Source organism: Molossus molossus, unplaced genomic scaffold (genome assembly GCF_014108415.1).
Source record: "Molossus molossus isolate mMolMol1 unplaced genomic scaffold, mMolMol1.p scaffold_m16_p_7, whole genome shotgun sequence".
NCBI classification, from domain to species: domain Eukaryota; kingdom Metazoa; phylum Chordata; class Mammalia; order Chiroptera; family Molossidae; genus Molossus; species Molossus molossus.
In genome coordinates, this window is record NW_023425401.1 from 104,934,742 (window position 1) to 104,956,814 (window position 22,073).

Sequence of the window (22,073 nt, forward strand, 5' to 3'; positions counted from 1 at the left end):
ACAGTAATTGTATAGGAGGAAAGCCTGTGGGCAGCTCTTTAACCAAGTGTGAACAAGGTCATGAGCACCAGTAGTAAGACACTGGCATCATGGGCCTGATCTGAGGCACTGAGAAGGGCACATCATTTCTGCGGCACAATTGCCCCCAAAATGCATTACCTAACCCTAGGCGTGGGGACACACTGGACAAGTGCAAACTGAGGGACATTCTGTGAAATACCTGGCCGCTCTTCCTCGGACGTATGAGGCCATGAAAGATTGGAATGAGAAGGTGGCGTCACACATGCCGCAGGACACTTCGCGCAGGACAGACAAAGATGAACAGTCACTCACTGGCCTGCAAGAGCTCGGGCAAGTGCACCGCTCGATCACAGCACCGCTCAGCAAGGGCAGCGCCTGGTGCCCCTTGACCGGTGCTTTGATCTGCAGTCCCTGCCTCTCCTGAACTTTAGGAATAGACCATCCTTTCTCTCAGACATAAACAGCAAACTCAGAAATATTTTTAAAATATACTGTAAATATAAGGTTCAATACTAAAATTATGCCCTTACCCACTCTAACAACAGTCGAGGTATTTATGTTATTGTTGAGTCAACACTTTGTAGGGCTGCCGAATAATTTTTAATGTAAATTTGAATTTCAGATATTAATCATTTTTAGTATAACTATGCACCATATAATATTGGCTAACTGTTTGCTGAGTCTGGTAATAGTAATCATTGATACAACGCAGGGTCTCTATTCCTGGGGCCGGGGACCTCGGATTTCTCTACCCTGTTGCTCTCAGTTTATCACCTGAGCATTCACAGATCGCGCACCTGTGTGTCTGCTATTGGCAAAGCACTGGTGGCAGGTTACTGTCATGTTTATATGCCTTAACACATCATCAGACCCCGAATTATCCAAAGTATGCCTCACCCACGACGGGGAACACAATGAATGAAACTATTGCTTTAGGAAGGTTCAGTACAGACGAATCCAAGTATTCAGACAAGCAGCTCAGGCAGGAGAATGTTTCTAATCTGAAAGTAGATGATGCTCTGGGGCAAAGGAGGGCCTCAGAGAAGCCTGGCCCCCAGGCCTGGCCTCAGGCCAGACAAATTCAGAAGGACTCTCCTGTTTGAGACGCTCTGGAATGGGCAGAAAGCAAGAATCAGGGTAAAACTCCAGACCCCAAGAAACTAGACTCCTGGGAGTACTGTCCAAAGGCTTCAAGGAAGTGAGCCACTTGGTCTGAGAGAAGAGACTCCTGCACCCTGGAGAGTCTCCCTAGGACGAGAGCGCTCAGATCCCGACTACAAGCAGGTGACCCTGGTCCCAAATCCGGAGCCCTGGCAGGGGTCCAGGAAGGCATCCAGTCCTTACAACACGAGCCCACGTGCTTGGTCTCTAAGAATGGCCATGGGACCTGTTTGGGCCAATATGACAGTTACAAAAGTCAATTACATAAATCTTCTGAAAAGCTTGCTCTCCTGATATAAAAAATGCCCAGGCTGGCTGCCTTTTAGAAAACGCCTGCATCCTTCTCTGTTCTTTCTGCTTGAAATGTTCTTGATGCCCAGAGTCAAAATAACCATTTGGTCTCCATGGGACAAGAGGAAGCCCACAGCCCACACATAAGGTTGGAAGCGCACAAAGGAAGAACTGTGTCCCTGTCGACAGAATTCAGCAGCTGCACCAGCCCTGAGCCATCTACCCACCGACTTCTTAGCATTTGAGAAACTCCTGTTTAAACTACTGAGTTTTTAATTACTTTCACCCAAATGCATTCCTAACTGATAACCCGTTCCCAATGAAGGACAGTGGTGGTCTCACTGACCAAGTTTAAAGTGGCCCCAAAGAGAAGAGCTGGAAAGGCCTACAAAGCGGAGGAATAGAACCACGCCAGGCAAACCACGCATGCATACAAAATCAGTCTGCCAGATGCTCATGGGTCAGGCTCTGTGGTCAGACTGCCTAGTTCTAAGCCATGACTCTGCCATCACTACACATGTGGCCTTGGGCAAGACAGGGAACCTCTCTGCACCTCACTATCCTCATCTCTAAATGGGAGTCACAACACATTCCTCTGAAGAGTGGTTGTGGGAACAAACAAGGTAATACATGTGACACTCCAGGAATATATCACTCCTTGCACACACTAGCTCTCTGCAAATATCCATAATCATCACCATCATATTTATGCTTATGATGCAAACACAAGTAGCTATTATGCAGACACAATAGATAAAGATGAGTGAGCACGGTCTGTGCAGCTCACCCACGGCACCCAGGGCGGTACAAGTGCGCAGAAAACACCACAGCGACTTCAACCGTCTTTACAGCAGTCCTGTCGCCACTGAGTGCTGCTTCTGTGTCTGTTAATGGCTGCACCAGCAGCCGTGGCTCTTAGAGGCCAAGGAGAATGACTAAACATTAGCATTTCACTTAAAAAAAAAACCCACACAGTTCAAGGGCAAAAGTGTCATGTCAGATTTCATCTCAAGGACTGTTCTCACCTGGCAAGTGGAAACAATAACTCATGTCCTAGCAGTAAAGGAAGGGTGAACTGATGCTGTTTCAAGTGCACAGTACCACAGTATGCAGGATCCTTCCACAGACGTGGGACATCGAGTCCCAGCACACCTCGGCTGGGCCGCTGGTTCCAGGAGGGGCGTTAGTGCGGGCTGGCGTATGAGCACATGCTCCCTTCACCTGAGACCTCATCAACGGGAAGTACTGTAGCCAGATCCTAACAGACCCACTGAAACAGGTAACATTAATTCAGGCGAGCTGATAACAGGCAACAGAGAACTTTCCCAAACCAATTACTGTTCCTATGATAATAGTAATTTGGATCAAGAAAGAGACAGCAGAAATCAAAGAGGTAAACTATTTGATAGTTCTAAACAAAAACTCTAAAGAGTTTCCACCGGCTTCCCACTCCCAAACTGCTCTGGTTTTAAAAATCACTCAACAGCCTCGGGCACCAGACACCTGTAAATTCCAGCTACCAGCCCATTCTTCCAGGCCCTGCTCCCGATCCGATCCGGAGTGCCAGCCCAGCAGTGCCGGCCCACGCACCACTGCTGGGGGAGAGCCGGGCAAGGGGCGCGCTCCGCCCTTCTCTGCCCGAGTGAGTCTTCCCCACTCACGGATCCAACAGCTCCGGGCTGCGTTTGCTCTGGGTTCTCCCAGCCCAGCCCGTGACAGCCATGTTCAGATGAGGAAACTGCATCCAAAGGAATGTACAACCATCGACTTACCTTTTAAATTAACAACACAATAAGAATGGAACTGTTGCTCAAGCATACTTTTCAAGAAGTTTTAAAACGTGATTTTTATGCAAATATAAAATGAAAAAGAATGCCCAAGACTGTACTCAACTCGAATAGTGAGGGTATCAGTACAAATCGGAACCTAGGCAAACAGGACTACTAAAAGGAATAGGCTAATAGAGGCCAAAATGGTCCATCTGTCATTAGGAACGTTCTCCAAACAAGCCCCACGGAGCGCAGGCGGCTCGTGACCCCGGGACAATGCACAGACCACACGGCGCCGCCGGAACCCCACCGCTTGAGAAAGGAGCTGCCTGCGCCTCTCTCCTGAGCGGCACCAGGAGAAAAGTACGGAAGCAGGAGGAGTAACATAGACTGAGAGGAGGTTTTAAAATCTCCACTAGAGGGCAATCAAATATCTGGATATCTCTTCTTCAGAGTAGGAATGGATGGTTTCTCAAAAATCCTTGCATTGCTATAGATAAGAATCACTTGGAGCACTATCAGTCAACTTCTACCTCCCACACCCACCCAGACCGCCAAAGAGCCTAGTCAAGGAAGAGCCAGCAAAAGCTGTGCCCTGACACCATCCCTGGAGGAGCCCCAGCCAAGCCCAGCCTCCTGCTGAAAGGACCACCAGGAATCCCTTTTGCTCATTTCCAAGTGCTGGACAATGTCCCCAACTACACAGCGGTTAGCTCTGACGGGTAAAGCAGAAGTCAGAGCACTGGAGGGGGCAGAGCAGGGTAGCTACAACCCACGAGAATGCACTCAGGATCTGCAGACCGTGCCCGCCGGCAGGGCGCAGACAGGCACGGACACGCTGCAGCGGGACCTGTGGCTCCGAACCACCTTTCTGGGAGACCAGCTGGTAACGTACTGGACACCACAGAGGCTCCGATCTTTGATTCTGTAACTCCACTCCCAGAAATTTTCATTCAACAGATAACCAGATGTGGACTAAGATATATAATCTATCTCACATTATGTTAACTACAAACATTTTTTTAAATTATGAAACAATTTAAGTGGATTTCCCTGCTCAACTCTTCTTTCCAGAAGCTTCCACGAGGTCCCCAAGCCTTTCGGAGCGAGCCACCTAACAGCAGGATGTCCCCTACAAGGTCTCCCATCGCATGCACTCTGGTTTCTGATTCACTTACCCACTTGCCCTATTAGTCTATGACCTCCACGAAGGCGTGGACCACGTTTGAGCTGCCTGGACTTAGTATCATGCCCAATGCAGAGTAGGCACTAAAATGTTGACTCAATGGATAAAAAGTGTTATGCAGCCTAAAAAATATGTATGAGTATGCTTCCTCTAGAGTTAACAACACCAAAATAAAATTCTGTATGGGAAAAGCCTCAAGTTAATCCCCCATTATATTGACAGAATATCAGAATCCTATGCAGACATTTTGAATAGTTTATTTATTTATTTTCTTTATTGATTTTATAAAGAGAGGAAGGGAGAGGGAGAGACAAACAGAAACATCGATTGGCTACCTCCTGCATGTCCCGCACTGGGGATCGGGCCCACAACCTGTGCATGTGCCCTGATGGGAATCGAACCGGCTACCTCTTGGTGCCTGGGTCAACACTTAACCACTGAGCCACACTGGTCAGGTTATGCAGACCTTTTTTTTTTTTTTTTTTTTTTTTTTATCCTCACCCGAGGACACTTTTCCATTTTTTGTACAGATAGAGTGGGAGGGAAAGAGAGGAAGGGAGAGAGAGAGAGAAACATCGACGTGAAGGGACACATCGAGTGGCTGCCACCCGCACGACCAACCAGGGCCGGGGACAAACTGCAACCGAAGTACGTGCCCTTAGCGGGAACCGAACCCGGGTCTCTCCGGACCGCAGGCCGACGCTCTAACCGCTGAGCCAAACCGGCCAGGGCTATGCAGACCTTTTGAAAAGCACACAGACTGACAACAAAGGGGACGGGCACTTCAAGTACTGCTGGGGCAGAGGAAGTACCAGCGCGTCACCGGATAGCGGTCCTGACTCCATCGTCACACTACCCATTTCCACAGACAACAAGCCAGCTCAGAAGAAAACCACCTTATAGGGCTAGCTTAGAGGAAATTTTGCATAATGATAAATATTATCTTTAAATGTAACAGAGATTTGTTTAATTATATTAAAAAGGAATCTGATATTTTTAGGCCAGTGCTTCTCAAACTTTAAGGAGCATAAGACTCACAAAGGAGTTTGGTTTAAATGCAGATTTTTAGTTTGTCAGTTTAAAGTGGGGCCCAAGAACCTGCAATACCCCCCCCCCCGGCCCCATGCACAGGTAATACCAATGCTGCTGGCCTGGGGACTTTAAGTAGCAAGGTGCTAGAGCATCATATAAGCAACATTCCTCTAATGATTTATGAAAACCTTCCTGATTAGGATTCTTAACATCCTGCAGATGCTACCATATAAAATAATGGAAAACAGAGAACCTGAATAGACCTACATCTAATAAAGAACTTAAATCAATAATTAATAACCTTCCAAAACAGAAAGCATGAGACCCCAGTGGGTTCACTGGTGAATTCTACCAAACACCTAAGGAGAAAATTATACCCATTCCATACCACCTCCTTCAGAGGATAGAAGCAGAGGGAATACTTTCTAACTCATTCTGCGAGGCCAGGCACTACCCTAATACCAAACTAGACAAAGACAATATGAGAAAAGAAAACTACAGACCAACAACTCTCATGAACATAGATGTAAAAATCCTCAACAAAATACTAGTAAATTGAATCTTAAAAAGTATAAAAAATTTATGAACAATGAACAACTGGGATTTAATTCAGTATGCAGGCAAGGCTGAGCCAATGATGAAAAAATCAATTAATTTAATCAATCACATCAAGACTAAAAATGAAAACTAACATAATCATATGACTATATGCAGAAAAGCATTTGAAAAAAATCCAACACCCATTTATGATAATAACTCTCAGCAAACTAGGAATAAGGGGCAACTTTCTCAACTTGATAAAGACAATCTGCAAAACAGCTCCAACAAATATCTTACTTAATGGTGAGACACTCAAAGCTTTCCCAGTGTGATATCAGCAAACTATTAGACAAATACATCAATGGAAAATAACCAAGAGCCCAGAAATAGACCTTCATAAACACAGTCAACTGATCTTTGACATACAGAGGCAACACAAGGAGCAAAGACAATGTCTTAACCAAATGGTGTTGCAGCAACTGGACATAGACATACAAAGAAGGGAATTTGACACAGACTTTCCATTCTCCACAGAAAATGAATTCAAAATGAATCAGACCCAAATGGAAAATGGAAAACGATAACATTTCAAGAAGATAACATCAGAGTAAACCTAGGTAACCTTGGGTATCTCTCCTCAGATACAACACAAAAGACACAATCCATTCAAGAAATAATTGATAAACTGGTCTTCATTAAAATTTAAAATTTCTGCTCTGCAAAAGACAATGTCAAGAGCATGGGAAGGCAAACCACACAGGCTGGGAGTAAATATTTGCCAAAGACACTTCTGATAAAGAACTGTTTCAAAATATACAACTAACACTTAACAAAAAGGAAACAACCCAATTATAAAATGAGCCAAAGACCTTAAGAGACACCTCACCAAAGACATACAGATGGCAAATAAGCATATGAAAAGATGCTCCATGTCGTGTCATCAGGGAAATGAAAATTAGAAGAGCACCATCACAGGTACTACTACACACCTGTTGGGATGGCCAAAACCTGGTCACTGACACCATCACATGCTGGCGAGGGTGTGGAGAACAGGAACTCTCCTACACAGACGTGAGAAGGCAATAGTATAGCTACTTTGCAAGATAGTTTGGTGACTTCTTACAAAACTAAACATACTCTGAGGATATGATCCAGCGATCAAGCTCCTTGGTATTTACCCTAAGGAACTGAAAATTTATGGCTGCACCAAAACTTGTGCATAGACATTTATAGCAGCATTGTTCTTAATTGCCAAGGGTTGGGAACAGCCAAATGTCCTTCTGTGGCACACCCAGAGAAACGAGCTATCCAGCCTTGAGAAAACATGGAGGAAGCTTAAGTGCTTATTACTAAGTGAAAGAAGCCAATCTGGAAAAGCTAGATGCTATATGATTCCAACTGCATGACATCTGACAAAGGCGAAACTATGTGGAGAAAATAAAAAGATCAGTGGTTGTCGGGGGCAGTAGGCAAGAAAAACAGGAGGCAGAGCAAAGAGTTTTAGGGCAGTGAAAATACTCTACATGATACTATCATGATGGATGCATGTCATTACTGTGTACATTTGTCAAACCCACAGAATGTACAACACAAAGAGTGAACCCTAATGTCAGCTATGGACTTTGGGTGAGTATGGTGTGTCCCTGTAAGTTCGCTGATTGAAACAAAGGTAACACTCTGCTGCAGGAAAAATGTAACACTCTGCTGCAGGATGTGGATGATGGGAGAGGATATATATGTGAGGGGCTGGGGGATATGAAAATTCTATGTACCCTCCTCTCAATATTTCTATAAACCTAAGACTGCTCTAAATAAAAAGTCTTTAAAAACAGAAAACAGGCTCCCAGTAAGCATTCTCGAGAAGAACATCAGATTTTCCAGGAGTGAATTACTGAAGCCTACACTGGGATAGTAGAACTGGAAAGTGTGAAATGTAAGGAAAATTGATGGCATGTCTTCCAATGCCTAAAACAGTGCCTGGTACATGGCAGGCAACTGTGGAATTGTTGATCAAATAACTACAATCTTTAGCCTGGAAAAGGAAGGAAGGAAGGAAGGAAGGAAGGAAGGAAGGAAGGAAGGAAGGAAGGAAGGAAGGAAGGGAGGGAGGGAGGGAGGGAGGGAGGGAGGGAGGGAGGGAGGGAGGGAGGGAGGGAGGAGGGAAGAAAGAAAAAGAAAGAAAGAGAGAGAGAGAGGAAGGAAGGAAGGAAGGAAGGAAGGAAGGAAGGGAGGGAGGGAGGGAGGGAGGGAGGGAGGGAGGGAGGGAGGGAGGGAGGGAGGGAGGGAGGAGGGAAGAAAGAAAAAGAAAGAAAGAGAGAGAGAGAGAGGAAGGAAGGAAGGAAGGAAGGAAGGAAGGAAGGAAGGAAGGAAGGAAGGAGGGAGGGAGGGAGGGAGGGAGGGAGGGAGGGAGGGAGGGAGGGAGGGAGGAGGGAAGAAAGAAAAAGAAAGAAAGAGAGAGAGAGAGAGAGGAAGGAAGGAAGGAAGGAAGGAAGGAAGGAAGGAAGGAAGGAAGGAAGGAAGGAAGGAAGGTAGGTAGGTCTGGTTAAGGTTTTTCAATATTTGAGGGCAATTAAGTAGAAAGCAAGTAAGTCTTCTGGTACTATTTCAGTAAGAAGAGAGAGAACTAAAGGTCAGTTTTGCTTATTCTAAGTGCAATTCTAACAGACAGTTGTCCAACAATAGTATATGTTTTCTCTAAACATTGTGTGTAAGCCAAAAAGCTGAGGAGCCACCTCAGAGGGATGCTAGGAAGACACACCAGCCCTGAACACTACGGATGCCTGAGGTCCCCTCCCCACACACGGGGTGCACTCCTCACACCAGTTTACTCAGATTGGGGAGAAACTGCAAGAGCAGTTCTCCTAGTATAAAAAAGAAAAATAAAATCGCCTCAACATGAACAGCAGGAACTGGGCCAGAAGCCACAACCTTACATGTGACCTAAGAGTAAATCAAATGCTTAAATTCTCTGGGAGTCATAAACACAAAAGAAGCTACTCCACTGTGATAAATGGAAACCTTCAAAGACAATAGTGCCATAAAGATACAGGAATACTCGCAGGATGAAATCCATTTGTTTGAGCATCTGTTTGCCACCTATAAAGAATCACTCTTTCTGATGATTTCACCACAAAAAAAAAAAAAAAAGATAATAAGGTTCATTTGATGGGAAGTTAAGCACAAACACACCTCATTTTCTTAGAAAATCTCAAAAGACATCTGGTGTTAATGTATCAAAACCCAGAAATTTTTATTTTTTTGGTGTGATCAAGCCATAAGATTTTAGCATCATGATTATTAAAAGTGCCCCCACAGCTTCACTTGATACTTTCAGTTGTTTCATCTAAAGGAATACCATTATTTCTGATAACCCTATCAAGTATCAATTTACAACATTCTTTTAAAGAATTAAGATTATTTTTAAACTAACATAAGCAGCTTTTTTTTCTTCCTTTATTGATTTTAGAGAAAGAGGAGGGGAGAGGGAGAGACAGAAACATGGATGAGGGGAACACTGACTGACTGCCTCCTGCACGCCCCCCACTGGGGATCGGGCTCACAACCTGGCATGTGCCTGATGGAATGGAAACAGCGACCTCTCGGTACATGGGCCGACACTCAACCACGGAGCCACACCCACTAACGTGAGAAGCTTTCATTTCTAAAAACATGTAGCTATTAAAACGCTAAGATGGGGGGATGCTAGAAAGACTTGTTGCCATAAAACACAGGGAACTGACTCTCTAGAGTCCAGGTGATGGGAAAGGATGGCTTGTACAGTCGATGAGCTGTTACTTAAGGCAAAAGAAACTCTCTGGCCACTTACAATGAGGATAAAGCAAACATTTTTGTCATCAAATAAAATGAAAGTAATTAAAAGGACAACAAAAATGAAGGCAGACATGAAAATCAAGTAAAACATAAGGAAAGTTCAACTCCATCAAACACACAAGGCGCAGGTACGGAAGCAAGTCCTAACGAGTGAGCATAAGTTGAAGAGACAGAAAGCGATCACGAGTCACACACCAAGGAAGGCAAGACCACTCACAAGACTTAAGGACTAGCTAGGATGGGTTTCTAAATTTAGAAAATAGCAAGACAGCCAAGTAAGAGGATTAAAGCTTGAAACTAAAAAATCCACGACTTTGTCTCTTAGCTCCCTTACCTAGCCCTGCATCACAAAAACATCACAACCCTTCAGCAGCAGCGTGGTCAGAGGTTTCTCTGCCATCCACAGAGATGATAGTTCCTTTAAAAATACGGACCTGGAGTGTATTATGCTAAGCAAAGTAAGCTAATCAGAGAAAGACAAACATCACATGCTCTCACTTACTTGTGGAATATAATGAACAAAATAAGCTGATGAACAGAACAGACCCAAAGACATGGAAGTAGGGATCAGACTGATAATCCTCAGAGGAAGGGGGTGGGGGACGGCAGGAAGAGATAAACAAAATAACTTATATGTATACATGCATAACCAATGGACATAGACAATAATACTGTAAAGGGGAGCGGTCAGGGAGGAGGGTGTCAATGGGGGAGAAAGAAGAAACATCTATAACAAAAATACAATTAATTAATTTAAAAAGTAAAAATAAAAGAAAATGATTAAAAAAAAAAAAATACTGCTAGTTGTACACGTTTCAGAGCAGCCATAATGCTTTAAGTAACATCAACAAAGCCATGCTGATATCAGGAAAAATGCAGTCAGAAAACCCGGGTTTTAGTCCCAGCTCTCCCTCCAATACCTGTTTCAAAAGTCTTTTCCTTCTAAATATATTCTATGCCTTGAGTCTGAAGGTCATTCCAAAACTGAGTCTATGAGTTGTTCTTTGATGACATGAATGAAAACAAAATATAGATCAAGTATTTCTACTGAAAATCTAGCATCTGAATGGATGTTCTGAAAGTGTGAACTACACGCTGGTGTGGGAAGATTTTGTACCAAAAAAATAAATAAAATAAATAAATAAACCATTACATTAATAATTGTTTATTCTGATTACATATTGAAATAATAACATTTTAGATATTAGGTTAAATAAAATACATAACTAAAATTAAGTTCCCTTGTTTTACCTTTTTAATGAGGCTACTAGAAAATTTTAAATTACTATGAAATTATGTTTCTATTGTATTGTATGGAATAGCCTGATGTTGAATGAACTCTCAGTCAAGTTTGTCAATTCTTTTTTATTTTTCTATGGCACCTACTGGATGTGGCCCATAACAGATGATACTCAAAAAGTGAATGAACAGAGAAAATGGTGTATATAAGTATAAAACAACAACTAGGTAAGACTGAAATCTACTCTTTTGATCCATATTCTATTGGAGTGACATTAAAATCCCTTATTTGGTAATCATGAGAGTTCTAGAATACAGATCAAACCAATTAAAAAAAAAATGTACAACTGACTGATGGTTGTTGTGGGCTGAACTGTGCCCTCATGAAATTCCCATGTTGAAGTCCTAACCCTACCCTCAGAATGTGCCTGGTTTGAAGACAGAGCCTTTAAAGGGGCAAGGCAAAATGAGATCATATGAATGGCCCATTCTACGTGACGGTGTCCTTGTAAGACCAGATCAGAACACACAGACCGAGAGGCGACAGTGAGGCCCCGATGAGGAGGAGTCATCTGCAAGCCAAGGCAAGAGGCCTCAGGAGAAACCAACCTGCCAACACCTCGGCCCTGAACTTCGGCCTGAGAAGTGTGAGAAAATGAATTTCCATTATTTAAGCCATCTGGTCCACGGCACTTTGTTATGGTGGCCCCTGTACACTAATAGCTCCACACACTTAAAAATTTTTCAATAACTGAGTGGAGTTTTGGTTTTTACACATAATTACAAATTCAGTCCCTCGGTCCCACGAGCCAGAGTTAAGTGCTCAAGGGCCTGTGGCCGCTGTGCTGGACAGTACAGCTCTGGAGTGGGGACCATACCACAGGTCCCTAGTAAGAGTGCTTAACTGGTCAGGAGATGTGACCAAGAAATGTCACTATATTACTATATACATTTGAAGCATTTTTAATTTTTATCTTAAAAAATGCAAATGACTCAAATCTACCCCAAGTCATTATTACTACGATTTGCTGAGTGGGGAATTAAAGAAGGGAGTTAATAGTTCAAGGCTGTGTTTGGTACATTTGAATGACATCACCCAGGAGTCTTGAGAGGCTGCAAAATACAGAGGACTTATGTAGGTGGCCAGTATCCATTTACCATTATGAAGGAGTCAGAACTCTAGGTACAGCTTAGCTTACCCAGGAATTCCCAAATTACCCACAAGTGAACTGGGGAATGTAATTCCCATCTTCAGGTTCTAGTATGCCTTTTGGGAACTTAATCAGGCATTTTCAATGGAAATTAAATTCCAGAAATATAAGAGATGGCATGAATACCACACTGAACAGGACTTCCTATGTTCATTACCAATTAACCATAAGGCATCAAAAGCCTGAGTCCAGCCCTGGCCGTTTTGGCTCAGTGGTTAGAGCGTTGGCCTGCGGTCCAGAGAGACCCGGTTCGGTTCCCGCTAAGGGCATGTACTTCGGTTGCAGTTTGTCCCCGGCCCTGGTTGGTCGTGCGGGTGGCAGCCGCTTGATGTGTCCCTTCACGTTGATGTTTCTCTCTCTCTCTCTCTCTTCCTCTCTCTCCCTCCCACTCTTTCTGAATAAAATAATGGAAAAATGTCCTCGGGTGAGGATAAAAACAAACAAACAAAAGCCTGAGTCCACTATTAATACTTTCATGCATCCATATATCAAAACTTCAACAAGCATGGAAGAAAAATACAGAATTCAGGAAACAAAAAGACTAGTTCTGCTAGATGTGCCTAAATACTCTTTCACTTAAGTGGACTGAACACATTCACTGAAGTAAATAGATAGCTCCTTTGCAAATTAGAAAAATGAATGTAAGGATTTCAAAATTTAATAATGAATATAATAAAGTTCATCTAGTAGAAATATTTTACATCTGCATAGGACTCTACTTATTAAACTTGTTTTTTTTTTTTTATTGTTGTTATTTGGTAATCCTCACCCAAGGATATTTTCCCATTGATTTTTTTAGATAGACTGCAGGGGGGGGGCATCAATGTGAGAGAGACACATCGATTGGTTGCCTTGCCTCCTGTATGACCCCGAACAGGACCAGGGATCAAACCTGCAACCAGGCACCTGCTCTTGATCAGGAATCGAACCCGAGACCCTTTGGTACATGGGACGATGCTCCAACTGCTGAACCAGCCAGGGCTAAGTTTGTATTTTATACTTCATATCTTAAATTTTCCCAAGGACTTCATGTTTGGATGTTATTTTACATTAAAAAAAAAACAAAAAAAAACTAAGAGTCTGAGAAATAAAGTGACAGGTCAAGGGCCACACTAACTAGTGGAAAAGAAGCTAAAACTCAAACCTGTGTCTTCTAGTTCCATGATGTTTCTACCCTGTCAAAGCACTAGGACCACAGCGTCGTGTAAAAGTTGGATACTATAAATATTCCCAACATAAGTATGTTGACATGATGAACTGTATACCAATAATGCTTCAAATGATAAATTTAGAATAAACCCCCCCAAAAAATAAAAATAAATTCAGAATAAACCTCAACAATGGTAATAGTAATTCAGTTCAGAAGAAATGACTTCCAAGAGCATTATGGTCACCGGAATCTTTTTAAAACTTAAATATATATACCACTTATATAGAGAGAGCACTATATATATATATATCATATATTTCTCTATATATATCATTCTATATCCTTTTTGGAAAGAAATACAGAGTGATAGATAAAAGGCTTTCTAGCATAAAACTTATTTATAATGATAAAATTATGGGGGAAAGAAAACAAAACTTTTGACTCAGGGTTTATTATATGTTTAAAGTCAATAATGTTTCATATCAAACTGCTGTATTTTTTATCCTATCAGATCCAATTAAGAGTGATATAAAAGCTCTATTTAAAATGTCAATATTCAACGTTAAGGAAGATTTAAAATATGAGGGACAATTATGATAGATTTTAAAAGACTAAATGGAATGCGCATTTGGATCAAGCAACTGCAAAATTTATTTTTGGAACAATGGAAAAGTTTAAGTATGGCTGGTTTTAGACATTATTTTCCATGCGAACAGCTCTAAGCCTTCTTCTACCCCACCCTGTACATGTGCTATGCTATAAAAAATAACACCCGTATTTTTATTAAACCAGAAATTAAAACTTCTGGGCCTGTTTGCTCTGTGTCTAAGATTGTGAAATAATAATTCTGAGGATGGTTTGACTCTCCACTTTATTACAGCCATAAAGGGTGTAAAATAAATCAACTCTCCTTTCAAACACACGCAGTTCTAAAGATAAAGCTTCGTGATAAAAACGGAAATGATCATACACTGAAGAACAAAGAAAAAAAGCCCAGATTGATAAGAATGTTTTGAAAAGGCACCTGCATTTGCGGAGTTTAGAACAGCAAGTGCATGCCCTTACACGTTAAATATTAGTCTTCCTTAATTAAAAAACAAAAAACAAACCTTTAGATAAGAAGAAAAGCAATGAGAAGAATAACTAAAAGCTTGCATCCTTACTGTATATTAGTGCTAAATGCTTTACAATAGTCTTTAATCTTCACAACAATCTCCTTAGAACATGTCCTTCTCCCTATTTCATTGATGAGAAAATCAAAATTTAAAGAAGTTTATATATTAAAAAAAACGCTTGGAGATCATCTTATAATATATACATATATCAAACCATAGTGTTGTACACCTAAAACTAATACAATATACATCAATTATATCTCAATTTAAAACTCCTACAAATTGATTTTTTTTTTTTTTTTTAATCCTCATCTGAGGACATTTTTCCATTTTTTGTACAGATAGAGTGGGAGGGAGAGAGAGGAAGAGAGAGAGAGAGAGAGAAACATTGACGTGAAAGGAACACATCGAGTGGCTGCCACCCGCACGACCAACCAGGGCCGGGGACAAACTGCAACCGAAGTACGTGCCCTTAGCGGGAACCGAACCCGGGTCTCTCCGGACCGCAGGCCGACGCTCTAACCGCTGAGCCAAACCGGCCAGGGCCAAATTGATTTTTTTTAAAGGAAAGAAAACGCAATAGAAAATGGCCAGAGACATAAACAATATACAAAACACCAATAAACATGACAAGATCAGCATTCTGCTTTACAGAAAATGCAAACTAAAATCAGAGATACCTCTACACACCCACCAGAATGGCTAAAATTATAGAATAACAATTCGAAGGGTTGGAAAAAAATATTCCAGACAATACATTTAGCGTGAGCTAAGGTGAGAGTATGGGGCCTGAACAAATGTGAGCAGCTCCGCTTGGCTTGGGCAGAGAGGTGAATGATGAAAGTATTCTAGAAAAGTAGTTGGGCATCAGATCTGGAAGACCTTTAAAGCCAAGACAAGGACTTGAACCTAAAATGATTAGCAAAGCAGACCCAATATGGATGGGACCATTTAACTGAGCTTCAGGGTATACAAAAGGCTGCTTTGTATGAATGTTCAAGAGGATTCGACAAAGAAACTCAAAATTTGTCTTTCTCCTACCCTGCAAAAAATGTCTCTTCTCCACGATCTTGTTTTACCCTCCCTGCTCAACCACATTCTTCCAAAATCCCCGGCGGCACTTTCCAGCCAGGTCCAGCTTTCTTTGTCTTCACTCAGCACAGGTGGACTCATTCAAGGTCACAGGTAGCACAGAGCTTTCTCTCAAGGACAGCCCATCAGCTGACATGAGCATTGGGTCTTCTTCCTCTAGGCCTCTCACGGTTTAAATCCAGGGCTGTTTTGGAGGCCCATTTGTGTCTGTGTCCCATGATTTCTTTGCTCCTCCTGCCTGTCCTCGTCTCCTTCCCCCAGTCCCACGGTCCCTATGTGGGTTCTGTAATACATAATTCAACATCTAACTAGAAGCCATCTTGGTTTGTCCTGGACTCTCCAACAGACTGTACACTCCTGGACAGAAGTAATCATGTCTTTCATTTTTGTATACCCCACAGCAATCAGTATCAAAGTTCACACACTAGCTAGCTGTTAATTCCTCTGGATAACAGAAATACAAACATACCCGTGATCCAATAATTCCATTTCTGGAATTTTTCCTGAGATACCAAAAAAAAAAAAAAAAAGCAGAAATATTATGATCAAAGACATGCACTGTAGATTGTAACAATAAAAACTAGAAATAGTCCACGTGGTGTGGCTCGGTGGTTGAGTATAGACCCATGCACCAAGGAGTCACCGGGCACATGCCCAGGTTGTGGGCCAGGTCCCCAGTGGGGCATGCGGGAGGTGGCCCATCGATGTTCTCTCTCATCAATGTTTCTATCTCTCTCTCTCTCTCTCTCCCTTCCTCTCCAAAATCAATAAAGGAAAAAAAAATTTTAAACTAAAAATAACCTAAATATCTATTAAGAAAGATTAGTTCATTTGAGTCTATACTGCCTGTAAAAGAACACAAAACTTGGAATGTCTACACAGATGGACCATAACAAAGCAGTAAGTGAAAACTGCGAAAAACGTCATGAAACAGGTCCTATCTGATCTACAGGCACACAATTCAGAGAAGCACAAAGTTTTAGAATGATAATCTCGGTAACTGGGATAGATGTTTTAATGCAGGACCATTTCTATTAGGTTTGAGAAAAAAATAAACAAAGAGCACCTACAGTGTTGGCAGTAGAAAATATAGAAAAATATTTCTATATTTTCACTTACTGCCCCCTTAACTTTTTTTTTTTTTTTGGTACGTGCCCCTAGCAGAAACCGAACCCAGGACTCTCTGGTCCGTAGGCCGATGCTCCAACCGCTGAGCCAAACCGGCCAGGGCCTCCCCTCAACATTTTTTTATTTACCAAACAACTCACAATATGCACCCATTTTGTTTAAAATAAGAATAATAATATGATGGGGTATGGATAGCAAAATAAATATTTAGAACATATGCCCACTGTTAATAATGGTATTTCTACACGAGGAATTACAGGAGACTCACATTCTGGATTAGGTGTTTTTCTTTAAATAATAAGCACTTACTTTAGTTATAGAAAAAAATTGTTTTTAGTCTCTCTCTCTGAGCTAGTGATCACCACAAAGAAATAAGCATTTTGGTCCACCCAGCAATTTGTTAATCTGAAGAGAACAAGCTTAATTTTAATTGTTGGGCTGTTCAGGATACTAAATCTGAGAAAACATTACAGGAAAATCATACCTACAAAATAAGTTCACATAAGTATTAACAGAAAAACTACCTACTTCTCTGCTAGGTAAGTATTAAATGTCTGTTTGATGAAGGGAACTCCTCTAATGTAAAGTTAACCTCAAACATTTTCGGAATTACTTTCTATAAAGGGCCAACCACTGCCCTGGTCCCTTTTAATACACTGTTGTTTTAAAATCTCTCTTAGTTATCTGGTCGACCATAAACTTGCTGGGCCCTTGTTTCAGGGCCTGTGCTTGAGATGAAACATGGAATCTACATCTATATCCGTCTACCTTTAGGAAGGAGAGAGAGGAAGGATGAGAACCACTGACTCACACAGAGCCCCCAAGGGGGCGCTGGATCTGTCTCTGGGGATCTGTGCTCATGCAGGATGTCACAGTTGGTACAGGTCCAGTTCTGAGCTTAGAAATGTCTGACTTAGAAGTCAAGGTCTTCTCCAACAAGCCTTTGATAAAAACAGAACTGCCTCTGTCTTCCCTACAGGCTATTGCTCCAAACCTTTTCCATCTCAGCAGTGACCCTGAGATCCAATGCCTTTTCTTTTCTAGTCTTACAGCTGAAGGTAACAGCGTATCGCTATTGATGCTAAGTGATTTACATGTGTTATAACTCATTAATACTCACAATAACCCTGCCAACTATCCCTATTTTACAGAAGAAACTGAAATACAGCTTATTCCAGTATCCACATCCATGATTCAACCACCTGTAGGTCAAAAACATTCAGAAAAAAAGTTATGTTGTTGCCTTGGAACTGACCATGTAGTCTTTTCCTTTTTTGTCATCATTCCTAAAAAAAGTACAGTGTGACAACTATTTTCATTGCATAGGTGTTGTAAGTAATCTGGAGCTGATTTAAAGTAGAGGGGAGGGTGTGCATAGGTTACATGCAAATACTACACCATTTTATATAGGGAACTTGATTTTGGTATCTGCAGGGATAGGGGGGTTCTGGAACCAACCCCTCTCAGACATCAAGTATGCAAATAGATAACTATTAAATGGGCAAAGCTAGGATTGAAACTCAGAGATTCTGACTCCTCGATCCCAGCTTTACTACGCAGCACTCATCTCCCTATGATATACTTCTTGCAACCCAGAAAACACAAGAAATCTTCAGTCACCAAAGCTTTTGGGTTTTCGTAACAAATCTGAAAGTCAACAGGACACCTGGGTCCAATGTTTACTGTTGGAAATGCCGTTAGTCCGTTCAACACTGGATAACTGAGAACTATGAAATTTAATTTGCAAAATGTTTATGTTTGCCAATGCTTAACTTTTGAAAAGCTGTGCAAATGTATAAACACCCAACCTCTTAACCACGTCAAACATATCTGGGTTCAGATTCAAGTTCTATCACTGTTTCCTTCACCTGTAAATAAGGTGGAAGGGTATACGTAAACAATTTAGCACAGGGAATGACTGGAGAGTGAGGGGTCAGTGTCCCCTACTGTTATTACTATTAGCCTTTGATTGTTTTACTATCATTTCTCCCGGGATGTGGAAAAACTGAAGAGTTCAAGTCAAATTCAATACCTTGAACCAGCGGTTTTCAACCGGTATGCTGCAAGAATATGTAAAACATGCAACACCTCACTATTTAGTCGGGGGAACTGATCTTTTTCTTCCCTTAGATTGTCAAATAAAAACATGACAACAGCCAACACAACAGTAGCCATCCAGTGTGAATGAATCAAAATTGTATCTATTTTTTTTTTTGGTCTGATCATTTTTGGTGTGCTGCAGAATTTTAGTAATTAACCTATGTAGGCCATGAAATCAAACAAAACCCAGTAATTCATGTGTTTGTGGAAGAACATAGAATTTAAACATTAAAAAATGATGCACTCTGTTTGAATTATGAAGGTGACAAACTACAGAAGTTCTACACAACACAAACACAATAACTGGCGAATGAGAAATATATTTAATATTGCAAAATGACCACGCAAGTCCATTACTACGCTGAGACTAACCGCTACTGACAATCCGCCGCAGAACCCACTCCTTCCATCTACTTCCACGTGAATGATCCTCTGAAACCTTAAAGTAACAAAAAGTCCTTCAGTGAGTGTTGTGTCTTTGAAACATTTTACTCGGCCACTTCGTAACCTTTTATTGGATCATCCGGGGCACAGTGCAGAACGGCCAGGCAATCACGACTGATCCTACACCTCTGATGTCTAAGGTCCTGCCCTGGTCGAGCTTAGCTCACAGCGGCTGGAGGCCCAGCAGCTAACCGGACCAGGAGCCCCCAAGCCCTGGGGGCCTCTCCGGGTGGAAGGCATGGATGCGACCAGGTGTGTCCCCGCCAGAACGCGCCAAGCCCAGGACCAGGAAACCGGCCTCAGGCGCGGGGCGAGGACTCAGAGGCGGGGCGGAGACCGCGCCGGGTCGGCGGGAGGCCAGTCCCTTGCGCCTCTTCGGGACTCGGGCAGGAGCCCGTCCACTGACCCTGGGAAACGTGGGAAACATACAGTACCAGAGGGAAGCAGGGGTTCCAACGGGGTAAAGGCGTGCTCCATAGCGGATTACTGGCCTCTGCGTTAAAACATAGAGACAAAGGCCACGTTAGAAGTTCCAGCTAAAGAAAGCAGCACGCGAACGCGCCAGAACAGGGGCCGGGGACCCCGGGGACGCCGCAGCCACGCGGGTCTCCGGGGCGCTCGGGGCGCACACGCGGGCACGGCGCGCGCCCCCACGGCGCCGCCCCCCGCGCGCCCGTCGCCAGCCGCGGCCGGAGGAGCGAGGGGCGGCCGGCCCCTCCCCGCGCCCGCCCCCCCACCCCGGGCCCGCGCGCGAGGACGCGGGCGACGCGCCGGGCGGCAGCCGCACTTACACAATGGCGGGTGGAGCCACCGGCCGCGGAGCGCAGGCTGCGGGAGCGAGGGCATCGACCGCTCGGCGATCGGCGGAGGCGCCTCGGGCGGCGCGCGCGGCTTTAAGTAACGGGCGCGCGGGGAGGCCCCGCCCCCTTCCGGGAGCCCGCGGCGCGCGCCCCGCCCGGGCCGCGCGTGCCCGGCGGCGCCTGCGCCTGGCTGCCCGCCGCCTGCTCTTCCAGCGCAGCCCTCTTTTCACCCCTTTTAGTTGGAAGCAACTTGAAGCCGCCACCGTGCAGCTCCACTCGCTCCCCCAGGCGAAGCGCTCATTCTGTCGCCAGGCAGCCTTTGTTACGAGACTGAGCAGCCGAATCTCCAGACTTCTTCTCTTTCTTGGGGCAGAAATCCCCAGTGTCTGCCGCCGCCCCGCCGCCGCCCCAGGCCCCTCACCTGTTGGAGGGATCCCCGGCCCTCAGAACCATCTTCAATGCGCTTGAACAGTTATGTTCCCCGGGCTTCCCCTGTTCTCGGCTAAACGCCACTTGCTCAAGATTCTTATACGACAGGGTTTTCAGACTCTACTATCGGGGTCCCCCATCCTCAGTAGTTAACGTTGCTTACAACTCGTGGTCCCAAGAACGGTGAGACCTGCACCTAACAACGCATGCAAAGCTCTGGTCTCGGACACCCTGTGAGAGGAGCATTGAGTCTGTCCCCAGGGTGACCCCAGGAACCCACACACCCATTAAAATGCCTGACCGAGAAAACTGCCAGGAGAAATTAGTCTCCAGTCAACACCTGTTGGTAGGCTCCTGCCCTCCGAAATGGTTTACAGTTGAGAATTTAATCTCTAAGAACTCAGACGTGTCCCTCTCAAGGACCCGAGGCCATTCCTTTGAAATGCAAGCATCTGGGAGGATAGGGCCTTGTCTCCCAGCCTTTGTGGGAGAACAGAATCCTTCCTTTCGTGGGTGCCCGCCGGCCTCATGGCAGTTACGTGGCCAACTGGAATGTTTCACTTCTCTGATTCTACTGAGAATCTCCCCTCCCCCAGCTTCCGCGCCCTTATTCTCCTTTTAAAATGTCCAGATGGCCTCCGCTCAGCGCTTCGCCCTACTGTCAGCAGTTACTCAACAAACTATTTTTACAGCTTGTTTCAAACCCGGATGTGTTCACTTTGACTTCTGGTCACAATGCCGCAGGAGCGATCCAGCCACGGAAGAGTACGCGGTGGCCAATGCTCGTTACCGTTTTTGTAGCGCTCAGATCAAATGGAACTTCCAGGCCCATTTCACTATTAAGTCAAGGATATACCTACCTTACACTCAATTTTACACCAAAATACTAGAAGCTTCAAGTTGATATTTGTAAAGTGAAATGTTAGGAGTTTGGGATCACAGTTCATGAGGCCATCTCAACCATGTCACCTACCACTTAGGCGACATTGGAGCTCTACCTCAGTATCCTCGGGTATAAAATGGAAACAATGTTGCCAACTTTGGAAGGGTTCTGTGAGGATCACATGACTTAGGTGCAGATAAACAATTGACCGGCTGCCTAGCACATACAGGTGTGCACCAAATGTCCCAGTAGGTACCCCACATATCCCTTGCTGACGGCCCTGTTTATATTTGCAGCACACATCCTTGTAAATTGTTTTATGTGTACATATCTAGATCAAAGGTCTCCCAAAGTCATTAAGAAGATAATTGAAACCTTTACAACAAATTTCAGAGTCCACATGTTTAAAGATGCCATTAGTGAAACTAAACAACAACAAACTGGAGATGGAGGGAGAATATTTGCACATGTACCAGACAAGTGTTTGCTAGCTTTATGTCGTATGAAGAACTGAGAATCCATCAGTAAAAGGCAAACAAACCAGTAAAATGGTGACTGCGGATACACACAAGCAAATTACAGAGTATATCCAAGTGGCAAACACACCTTCACTAGCATGCAGAGAATTCAAACAATGAGATAAATTTACTT

At 43.6% G+C, this 22,073-nt stretch overlaps 1 protein-coding gene across 2 annotated transcripts in view; it reads right to left on the reverse strand.

Moving 5' to 3' along the window:
- TPK1 (thiamin pyrophosphokinase 1) overlaps nucleotides 1-20,174 on the reverse strand; it is a 251,943-nt gene extending 231,769 nt beyond the window's left edge. For both annotated transcript variants that reach the window (XM_036246505.1, XM_036246504.1), the window contains exons 1-2: nucleotides 20,102-20,174; nucleotides 19,745-19,803 (exon numbers count right to left, since the gene is read on the reverse strand). In XM_036246505.1, the coding sequence (XP_036102398.1) occupies nucleotides 19,745-19,787 (43 nt within the window). In that variant the 5' untranslated portion in view covers nucleotides 19,788-19,803; nucleotides 20,102-20,174. The remainder of the gene's footprint in view (nucleotides 1-19,744; nucleotides 19,804-20,101) is intronic.
- Between the last annotated feature and the right edge of the window lie 1,899 nt (nucleotides 20,175-22,073).